The sequence below is a fragment of the Rhamphochromis sp. 'chilingali' genome (genome assembly GCF_963969265.1).
Source record: "Rhamphochromis sp. 'chilingali' genome assembly, chromosome: 1".
Taxonomy (NCBI): domain Eukaryota; kingdom Metazoa; phylum Chordata; class Actinopteri; order Cichliformes; family Cichlidae; genus Rhamphochromis; species Rhamphochromis sp. 'chilingali'.
The window spans coordinates 37,308,342-37,319,965 of NC_137929.1; the positions used below are offsets into that span (position 1 = coordinate 37,308,342).

The 11,624-nt window shown below is 39.3% G+C and overlaps 1 protein-coding gene across 1 annotated transcript; it reads right to left on the bottom strand.

Annotated features, from left to right (window-relative positions):
* Positions 1-524: 524 nt before the first annotated feature.
* On the bottom strand, positions 525-11,118 carry LOC308395053 (protein mono-ADP-ribosyltransferase PARP14-like). Its single transcript, XM_080879703.1, has 14 exons — positions 10,874-11,118; positions 10,655-10,779; positions 7,129-8,643; positions 6,808-7,044; positions 6,206-6,430; positions 6,015-6,069; positions 5,706-5,852; positions 4,896-4,958; positions 4,635-4,811; positions 4,370-4,546; positions 3,624-4,253; positions 3,147-3,283; positions 2,009-2,189; positions 525-1,115 (listed from the first exon to the last, which is right to left on the bottom strand). The coding sequence occupies exons 1-14, from the start codon at positions 11,043-11,045 to the stop codon at positions 829-831; spliced, it is 4,128 nt and encodes a 1,375-aa protein (XP_080735829.1). The 5' UTR covers positions 11,046-11,118; the 3' UTR covers positions 525-828.
* Between the last annotated feature and the right edge of the window lie 506 nt (positions 11,119-11,624).

An 11,624-nucleotide genomic window follows, 5' to 3' on the forward strand; every position in this document is an offset into this window, starting at 1 on the left:
TTCAGCTGGGTGTCTTTCCTTTTGTTATATTTCTTTAAGAGTTCAAAATGTGTTCATTACATAAATAACATGTAAGTTTCTCTGTAGCACTTCATGGATTTCATAAGCAACACACCTTAGTTGTTCACACAAAGCATAAAAGTAAAAAACAATATATACAGTGTTATCTTCATTTTAGATGTCAAAAAGTATTTGCGGCTCCCAGTGTTTTCTTTTGCTTGGAAACCGGGTCCAAATGGCTCTTTGGGTGTAAAAGGTTGCTGACCCCTGGCCTAGTTCAACGTGTTCATTTCCCATTTAGAGTAAGATAGACAATAACGAAGGTGTAAATTAGAGCTCGTGTCCCTGAGATTCTCAGTCAGGTCCAACACTGTCTTGGTATGGTCTGGTTTTATTAAAATAAATAAATAAATAAATAAAATATAAACTAAGATAACTGCCAAAATCCTCAGCTTGGGGGTTTAAACAGGAAGTCTGCTGTTGATTACCCACCTCTAATTTCTCAAGAATGGACCATTGTCAGTCAGTAAATCTTTATTAGGGTATTGTGCCATGTTCTCAGATTAATTAGATGTATTCAAAGCACTTTACACTTGGCAAGGTGAAGATGTAAGAAGATCAACCAAATAAAAGATTAAAACCTGCATAATTGTGTAACATGTTTCCAGTGTTTATGTACATATATGTAACTTTTAATTTCATTTGAAGCAGCTGCTGTTTAGCTAGGTCGGTGACAGTGACAATTCAATTTGTAACTTTTATATTATTCATAATTGATTTTTCAGACACTTTCATTTATAAACAGTGGAAAACACTTTTCCTTTACTCTCACTTGAATGTGATGAGGTAATCAGGGTACGCTTGGTTGTCATGAAACACAACATACATGCTGGGGTTATCCATTTTGTCTACCACACTGTCATAGCGGTCATGAGGCTGCTGGGTGTTTCGAGGTGGAGGCACCTTCATGGTAGCTTGGCCCTGAGCGAAGACACCTGTGAGGACTCGGGCGACGAACATTAACTGAGAACCATCAGCAGCTGGTTTGGAGTAGGTGGGTTGAGCCGAGTAGTTGGCATTTACAGCAAAGTAGGTCCCAAGACCGTATGCAGTTGCTGAGGGTGAAAAGAGAAAAGGAAATTAACAACAGATGATTGTATTTACACTGTAGTGACACAGAACTAGTTACTAGTTCACTAACCCTGCCTTTGTTACAAGTACTGTTTATTTCATATCTTTCACCAGGTGTTCAAGATTTTAACCATGCAGTGGATTGCAGCATGTTTTATTAGTGCATACAGGAACATAAAAACATGTCTTTAAGAAATCAAGTGCCGTTACTCTACTAGGCCTCGTTTTTATTGTTAACTCAGTGTCCCTGGGTCTTGTCCCTTGTGTTATGAATAAATCTTTTTTTTTTTTTTTGGTACCGGTACTGGTTTTATTTTGTTGTACATATCTGCAACACCTTAAAGGCCGGTCCGTGAAAATTCTGTTGGACATAAACTGATCCATGGTGCAAAAACGGTTGGGGACCGCTGCTCTTCAGGTCCCACCACAACATTTGACTTTGGGCTATTGTAGCACTTTTCTTGTCTTCTTTTAGCCATTTTTTATTGTCCTATTGACCCAGCATTGTATAATTTTGAGCATTTGACTTTCTAGAACAGAGACGTTCATTGTTGACTGAATGACTCTAAGGTGCAAAATCGTTTAACGCATTTGGCTGTTAACTCATGGGCTGCTGATTTCAGACGACCCAGGGATGTAGTCTCTATGCTTAGAAGTCAAGCACTATTCTATTTTCACAGAGTTCTAGATATCTACCAAAGCAGGTGGAGGCATAATCATCAAGAGAAGAGCTGCTTTATAACAAGCTTTAAAACTCTAAAACCATAAAGAACACCAATCTTTCCATTAAGGAATATAAAGAATATAAGAAGTAAAGAACCATTTATAACACAAAGTTTTGGTTCAGTAAATGTGGACTCTATAAAAAGATTATTACCATTTTGTCCAGCAAAGCTCCTGTTGAATCCAGTTTTCACTATGGAGTCGCAATTTTCCTGGGTCGTCCCGTGGTACAGAAGTTTCTCCCCTGCTCCTCCCTCCTGTGCGTTCTTATCAGAAATGTGCTTCCTCTGTGCTTCATAGGTGCGCCGCAGGTGAACGTTCTGCAAACGCTCAATCTGACATGAGAGAAGAAGGACAAAGGATTAAAGAGCTGCCTAACAAGATAATCCAGGATATTAATTACATCTGAGGGGTAGTTCAAAGTATGTCATCATAGTGATGGCATAGTTTCAATGGTGGATTGAAAGTAAAATCCTCCTAAAATCCCAAATGAATGCTGAAATAAATAAACACAATTTAATTAAATGAATCATCTTTTAAAAGAGGAAATGAATTTATTTGTAAAATGTGACATTGACTGATTTGGAATTAAATTTTAATATTATTTTATTCTTCCCTTTTCTATATAAATGTGTTTTGTTACTGATAAAAGAAGTTTTCATATTACTGAATGTGGGAGTGAAGCTGTGGAACAGACTTAGTGAGGAACTCAAACACTAAGTCTGTTCCACAGTTTGTCTCCGTTTCTCGTCATGTTGTCAGTCTTCATGTCCTACTGCCATGTACCCCCCATGTGCAGTTTACTTCATGTTGCCACGCTGCTTAGTTACCATTCCAGGAGTTTTGTTTTGTACTTTCAGTTTGTAGTTCTCAGCAATAAAGCTGCATAAGTTCATGTTTCGTCTCTGGAGTGCTGCATTTGGGTCCAACCTCTGCTTGCCACACAGCCAGACCTTGACAAACCCCCTTTTAACATGTTGTTACTGATTATGATTATTTAGTGTTAAGCCCCAATAGCAAAAACAACCATAACAATACGTGGACGCATAAGCAAAATCATGTTTTCGATGACATTGCCATTGCAGGATTTTGTTTTTTGCTAATAGTCAAAAAACAAAACAAAAAAAGCCAAAGAATTGAATAAACAACTGTTATATTTAGTGAATCAAAATAAATAAACTGTTCTATTGACTAAAGAAGAATAAAGTAGCGACAAAGCAGCATTCATATTATAAGACAGGTAATATAAATAGAAACTGAAATGTTCCCTTACACAAAGGACAGCCACCCACCTTCATCACAGTTTTGGCAACAGTTCGTTTGAAGGCCTCCTTCACTGCCCGGTACTCTGCAGAGGAAGGCTCCAGTGTAACGACCTTCAAGCTCTCATTAGCAGCCATGCTGTCCCAGTACAGAGGGTAAGTAAAGTCTGAAAGAGACAAGCATATATAGCATATACCACATGAGAAGACACCCAGAGCCTATGTTGAGTTTTATTTTGCTATTTACTGCAAATCTTTAATGAAGCACGTAAAAAGAAAAAAAGATTTTAATAGTATCATGAATGAATACAACCAAAACTTGCAATGGAGCCCGTCTGACAATATTATAACACTCCTGTTAAATCAACATGATCCAACCTTATCAGCTGATCTAGGATTTTCATACTTTTTGTTTAAAAGTGAACAGTTTATTGTTGCTTTCATGTTTCACAATGACTTTTGCAACCTTCTTTACTACAAGTAGTTTTTTAGTTTCTTTCTTCTCACCTCTCAGATTCTCAAGTCGCTTTAGCTTCATCGCCTGTCTGCTCAGTTGCTGTGTGGCCATCATTGTCTGTAGATTAACCTCCCATACGAGTCCCTGTGCGTCTTTTATTCCTTCTGTTAATTCGTTGTTTTCCAGTTGGTGATTGGCTGTTCTGGGAAGTCTTTCCCAGTTTCCGTTATGTGCCAGGATGCACCAAACAACTCGGAGGTACAAATCCTCCTCCACCCTGACTCTCACCTCATTAGCAAGACCCATTAACTGACACTGATTCATTTTCTGCATCACCCGGGTGACCCCGTCTTTCAACCCACTCACTGTTAGAGAGCCAGACTGATCAGTTTGCATGAATAAACCCTCAGACTCCACCAGCTCCTTCAGCTCCATCATGCCGTCCTGGTCGAGGGGTTCCAGTTCCTCCTTTAAGAAGGTGTTACTGGAGCACTGTGTGTGATATTGATGCTTCAGCTTTTCCATGGCATCATCAACGTCTTTTTTGGAAAGACCCAGGAACGTGAAGACAGACTGCTGACTTGTAGAGCTGATTTGGAGACTGCTGAGGTATGCACTCACAGAATGAGGAGGCTGTTGTTGCTGTACTTGAACTGGAAGTACTGGAAGTACTGGAAGTACTAGAACAAATCAGTAAAAAATTTCAGTAAAATAAATTTGTAATCAGTTTTTATTTTCAAATTCGTTTTAAAATTCAATTGCACATAAGATGTCAGTTTGTGAATATTTCTGTCACCTCTGTTGATGACAGCTGAGGAATACATCTGCATCGCTTTCTCTTTAAAAGCCAAGAAGACATCGATCTTAATCAGGGTGAGACGGATGTTGGTGAGGCTGTTCATAGATGATGCAGAAGCCTTGATCCCTTGAAGAATGGCTCCTGCTACAATCGCAGGATTCAACCCTCCAGCTCCTGAAAAAACACCACTTGCATTTAGGTGTGTGTGTTTGTGTTTCACAACAAACTGAATGAATAGAAATGCCCAAAAAAAAATACTTACCAGCGCAGATGGCAGGAATTGCCACTGAACTGTATTTATAGCATTCACAATAGGCAATGATATCACACACAAGTTGTTCAATGAGAGCTTGATCCTTTTCTCCACATACATGAAAAATAGCTTTACAGGGGAAGTTTCCAGACTGGGTCACATAAATTTCTCCTCGATTCACTTTTGCTGCACAGAAAGTGACACAGGAAGCATGAGTGAGAGTCAGATAAGTAAGATGAGAAGGTAAGTAGCAGCTTCTCTTTTTCTCACCTGCTTTCAGTTTAGCTTCCACCTCTGGTCCAGCTACAGTTAAGATGTCTTTGCATACTCCATCTGTAGATGACGAAAAATCAGAAAAATATATATTAAAGAACTTATAATCTGTCCGTGAAGGAAAGCTTGTGAAGCATACAGTGAGTCATCAACCCTATTTCCCCTAATCAATCTAAATGCATTTATGGGAAATGGTACTCACAGGTAAGTCAAAGGTTAATCCCTGCCAAACCTGCTTGGCTGGAGATCAAACATTTCTCATGCCAGGTTGACACCACAGGCAGTATACCAGTTCACCACGTCACCTCTGTTCCCTGCCAGACTGTTATTGACTCACTTGTCTTTGTTATAGTTTGATCATCTGATTGCTTTCCATCGCCTGTGCCTCAGAGTTTTGGATTGCCATCCACTAAGACTAATGTGCATATTATGCGTAATATGCACTTTATTTCACTATGTGAAACTATAATCATGATAGGTATGAGATCCAAAATACAACAAATTATCTAGTGTTGCAGCTCCATATGCATCACAAAATGTCAAACTGTCAGTTATGCTCTTCATAAGTATATAGTGAGGTTTTTAGCTAATCCAAGAGGCTTGTTAATAATGCTAGATGAAAACTTCAAAGATTACAATCATATGGGTATCCCTATATCTGTGCAGATTTTCATGAAGAGCTGTTTTCCTTTGTCATCCATAGAGAGCTATGCTACCATTGTGGTTAAAAATAACTTCAAAGTTACATCATGGGCCTCCTGCTCACTCCGCCTTCCTGCCTTTATATGCATCCTCGGTTTCACCTACCAAGGTTAAAATTTTGGAAGTCTGTTGTGTTCACCACAGCATCTGTAGTCTCATTAGTGATGTCACCAAACACCACATGTAGTTTAACTCCACTTCCCACTGTTATGATGATGTCATCTAGGTCGCTGGTGAGGGACCTGAAGATTGCTGAGATGAAGAACACCACACATTAGATTTTGTTTGACATTTAATCTGATGACTGAGGGTGCTGATGAATATGGTAAAATATGACACTGGCTGAATGCTTTTTATCTGCTCACTATTCATTAATGTCACATAATAAAGACAGTCTGAGTAGTGCTAGTTTACCTTGGCCTCCCTGGTTCATATTTAAGCTGAGCTGTTTGTAGACATCATGGTAGCACTGTAAATAAAAACACAAGAATAACAACATAAATAATTGATGTCTGGTCAGGACAGCCCTGTTCTTGTTTTTTAAAGTGTTTTATAAATAAAGTATGATATGCATATCAGATCAGGACATATCGATTGACACTGACCGCCTCAGAATCAGGGTAACCAGGTTTAATGACAATGTGGATGTTTGTAAGAGATCCAGAGGATGCAGATAATCCAAACTGGTGAATGACGTCAGTCAACACTTGAATAGCTTCTCTCAGCGGGTATTGTAAAACAATTCCTGGCCCAATGATTGGAATGGCCACTGAACCCAAATTCAGCTGTGCACAGAGCTCCAGACACCTCTTCAGACCGTTACCAAGAGCCTGCAAATCAAAAGTTACATATTTTTAAACTATGTTTTCAAACTGTTGGATTGCACACTGCAACTAACAGAGCACACATGGAAAACAGTGAGGCTGCACAAAAAGTTCAATTTGGTTGCATAAGACTGCTCTTGCAGTTATCTGGTTGGTACATTAATGCTTTCGCTTTTCAATTAAATTAAGAAATATTTTATTGTATATTTTTTTGTCTCGATTCTACTTTTGCACATACACGTAGATATCATCTGATTATTCCAATTAATACTTTCATCTATGTACAGCTATAAAGTGGATTTCAATGGTTTTCTGAAGGTAAATTAAATATGAATTAGCACTTCTCCATCACCAGAAGTGTTAATGAAAGTCCTTAATTTTACCTGAACGCTCTTTCCTCTTACTCCGTCCCAAGGCAAGCACTCAATGAAGAAAATCCTGGAGCAGCCCAGAGATGGAGGTGCATCAACCAGCTGAACATCACCAGGGGCGAGGGCACAACTGGCTAAGACTGAATCAAACTTTAACTTTAATACATTCCCAGCTTTGGCCAACAAACTGTTGCCAATATTTGTAGAAGTCAGCTGCTTGTTGAGCATGGGGACCACCAGAACATCCGCCTGCAGAAATAATATTGAATAACATGAATGTTGATATTTTATTTTGAGACTATGGGAAATAGAATTGAATGGAAATAATCAAACCTGTTCATTTTCTAAACTGCTGAGTTTGATCTTCAGGTTTGTTCTGTTGATTGCAGAGTTTCCAACTGTGCTGTACATGCTGCTGCTGTAGCTGAGAGATCTAGGTGTGTCGCTGAGTCTGCTGGTGTTTCGTGGTCTTTGCACGTTTGGGGTGGCTGCAGTTTGCTTCTCTCGGATAATGACGTGACAGGAACCCTCTATCAGCTCTTTAGTCACTTTACCCTCTTCCTGGAAGTACTGCTGAGCCCCTGGTCCATCTAGAGTCAAAGTGTCTACTACAACACTGTCTAGAGTTGATGTTAGGGCCTCCTTGACCTCCTGAACATGACATCGAGGACCAGACACAAACACACAAGGATTTGGAAAATGTGAGGCTTGTAAGGTCACCTTGGTCTGCTTCATGCCAATCAAGTCTAAGATTTTATTAAAACAGTCGACCATTTCAGGATGAAGCAGATTGATGTTTTCTTGAGTTGAAACTTGATTCAACTGGAAGTCATGAAGAACTTCATTGAGCTTGGCCACATTTTCACTGTAGCCCACCAGTTGGATGTTGGTTGTTGAGGTTCCCCTGGCGCCTGGCATGTAGCTGATGTCCACTCTGAACTCTCTACTGTTTGCCTCGTTGTTGGCTTTCATCAGAATTTCTTTCAACCTGTTGAGATCTATTGCACCCTGCAGCTGTACAGTGGTCACTTTAAGGTCTCTCATTACTGCTGCCTCTGCCTCATTCAGAGCATCAGAGGACAAACTGGACAGAACCAGATCTGCACCCACCTCAAAGAAAACAGGGTTTCTGAGGCTCTGCTGGAAGCGAGTTTGGTATTTTGGGATGGCATCACTGGTCTTCATGAAGGTTAGCAGAGCTGTAGGGAACTTAACGCTCTTCTCCTTTACGTTCTTAATCAGTTCAACCAGTTTTGCAGCTCCTGACTGCACCTCTTTGTCAGGGCCCTCCAAAGTGATCATGGCACTACCTCTGATGATTGCAACCTCTGGACAATTAGCACGCATTTCTCGATTGAACTCTTCTTCTATGAGGTTGAACTTCTTCTCCACAATTGGCACTTCCTTTTTGGTGGGTAGGCGTTTTTCCAGAATTGCAATCTTCTCCTTCATGGCATCAACCTCTCCTACAACCACAGCATAGCCACTCTCTGTGTAAACTTTGATATCATCTGTCTTAAAGGCCGAGTCCTGCAGTACCATTTTCATCTGTTTTGGCTCAAGCACATGATAGCAGAGGTAGGTCTCGGTGAGCCGAATGAAGACCTGATCCACTTGACACTCCCATTTCTCTGCAGCACCACCAAATCCTCCTCCTGGACCCTTGTCAACCTCCCCTCTAACCAAAACTTCTTCTTCATCAAAATTTAGCTCCACTGTGCAGTCGATTGAAGACAGTTGTTTTTCAAAAAATTTGTATGCTTTACAGTTGTCTCTCAGGAAAAACATCAGGAAAACATCTATCCTGAAAGTCTTCTCAAGACCCTTTATGTTTGGGTTTCTAGAGATCTGAAAGAAGGAAAGAAAAAAAATCTGTCAATTTATGATATACGATAGGCTACTTATTGTAAACAGTGGGAGTGTACCACATAGGCCTGGGCAGTAAGTCAAAAATGAATCACAACCGTCATTCAAAACCTCTAATTGACGTAATCTTTACCATGTCTGTTTTTTTTTAATTTCTTTTTACTTTAAATCTATTAATACTCCATCCAATATGTGCCATCTCTGCTATGTCCAGTCCGTTGCCCCAATTCACACTGTGTGACACTGTGTTAGAACAGAAATATGCTACAGGCCTGTTTCTAAAACAGTCTGGGTATTTGTGTATAATGTAAAGGAAAGCAGAATGCAATGATTGGTGAATAATTTAAAGGTTTTTTATCTGTGTGCTAGCAGAGTGCAGTCTCCATGGATTTCACAAAGAATTTAATATTTTGTTCACTCTGGCCACTATATTAGGTACACCTCTTTAAGCGTATTAATACATAAGGATAATCAGCCAATCACACGCAATTAACAATATAGACATGGTCAAGAGGATCTTCTGAAGTTCGAACTCAGCATCAGAATGAAAAATAAATTTGGGCTGCTTTGATTTATTTCTACTGGGATTTTCCTACACAACCATCTCTAGGGATTACAGAGAATGGACTGAAAAAGAGAAAATATCCAATTCTCTGCATGAAAACGTCTTCTTGATGTCAGAGGTCAGAGGAGAATGGCCAGACTGCTTCGAGTTTACTTCTTCCTGCATGTGTGTTCTTAATAAACTCTTCATCTGATTGCACTCTACTGGGGCCTCCATTGGTTTGTTTTTGTGCCACTTGTCGAATTCGGGACAGATTCATACAGTCCTATGTTGATAAAAACACATTAAATTAATATCTGTTTATATGTTTTTGTTTTTGATTGTTATATCTGACTCTGACACTGTGTTAGAACAGAAATATACTACAACCCTGTTTCTAAAACGGACAGGATATTGTGCACAATGTAACTGAAAGTAGAATGCAATGACTGGTGATAATTTAGAACACAATATTATTTCATTTGTGTGCCAACGGGATGCAGTGTCAATGGATTCCACAAAGAATTTAATATTTTGTTGTATTTCAGATATATATATCTACTGGGATTTTCCCACACAACCATCTCCAGGGATTACAGAGAATGGAATGAAAAAGAGAAAATATCCAATTCTCTGCATGAAAACGTCTTCTTGATGTCAGAGGTCAGAGGATGGCCAGACTGCTTTGACTTGATAGGAAGGAAACATTAACTCAAATAACATCACAACATTATAATAAAAAATTAACAGCAAAGATTTAAAGCAGCACTGAAGTCTTCTCTGTTACTCTCAAGGTGTACCTAATAAAGTGTCCAGTGAGAGTGTTACCATCTGGCTTTTTATGACCTATGTTTTTAAAAACAGTATCTTTGATGGTATGGAGATGGAGTATCATACATGGCACTGGTTTCTTCCTTATCTACAAAGGCTTTAAATGCAAAATAGTGTATAAAGTTTTTGTATTTGTATCTACATACTGTGCCGTCTACATGATGTATTTTTCAGGGAAGGCTTTCTTATTTAAAAAATGCTGAACTAGACTGTATATTTACACTCTGTATTAACAGCAAGACTCAGAAGTGAAAGAAACCTGAGAACTGTCAGCCACTGAAAACACTGAGGCACAATGAAATGAAAGCTATAAAAAAGAGGGCCCAGCAAAAGTGGAGCAAACACATAGTTCTCTATATTTGTCCCTGACGTCAAATTTAATGATCGTGTATCTTTTTTTTAAAAAGGACTGTTTTACTATTTAAAATGTATTCTTTGCAGTACTTACAGTGTCTTTGAAATATTTTATAATCATCTGTTTTTTGTCAATATTGTCCTCAGCTGTCCAACTTCCCCTGGAGGCTAACTCACTCCTCTTAAACTAGTTTGGCCACATTATTCTGGCGCTCAGTTTTTACTGTAACCAAAAGTCATGTTTGAAAGAGCAGGAAACTGTACCAGTGATTGGCTTGTCGATGGCTGGTCAGAGGTCTGTGGTGAACTTGTCCGGCTCACGGTCAGCCGCACTTCTCCACTCGGAAGAGTGATGGTGTGAAACTTCCTCTGCAAAACTCTGTCTTGATCTGGAAAACATCCATAAACAGAGTCACTGAAACAGCCTGAATTTAAACACAAATCTAAATTTTTTTTTTTTTTACAAATGATCGACTGTCCTACCCTCTTTTAACTTGAAACAGATTTTATAAACTCTTCCTCCGAGTTTTTCAAGATTTCCGCAGTCGCCACCCCCGGAGTCTCGCCTTTTCTGAAAGTATCTCCTCACTTTCTCCTTCTCTCTGTCTGTAAAGTCAGTGGCTTCAAAAAACAGTGGATACGGATATTCATCCATTTTATCTGCAATTCTACACTAACATGAGAACTTTCAGCCCGTCTAACACTTGTTTGTGTCGCTCTGTCACGGCCTGTTTTTGTTTCACTTTCACTTTTAAAGTATCACATCCTGGTGTTTACACTCCCACACCCAGCAATGGAAAAAGTCCGCATTTAATTCTCAGGGGCTTTTCTCGTCTCACCTGCTCTGCAGGTACTTTAAAGGTGTGTCAGCTGTCAGAGTATAACTCTAAATTATATTTATGTCTTAATATGATTTTGAGAAAGACATTTTACCAGTAATTATGCTTACAACAAATTAGGGTTCCTATTTTATGCTTCATCTGATCTGCAAATATATTTCACATAAACCCATCCATCCATCCATTCGTCCTCTTGCGCTTATCCCTATCTGGACGCACTGGAGCTGGAGCGTATCCCAGCTACCATAGGTCTGTAGAGGCGGGGCACACCCTGAACATACAGGAATCCCTTCGTGTAAAACCTTCCTTATATCCTGTAATATTACCACACCGACCCACTAGGTGTCATTATAGACCCAAAACTGTGTCAGTGCAGTGAAACGTAATAATAATTA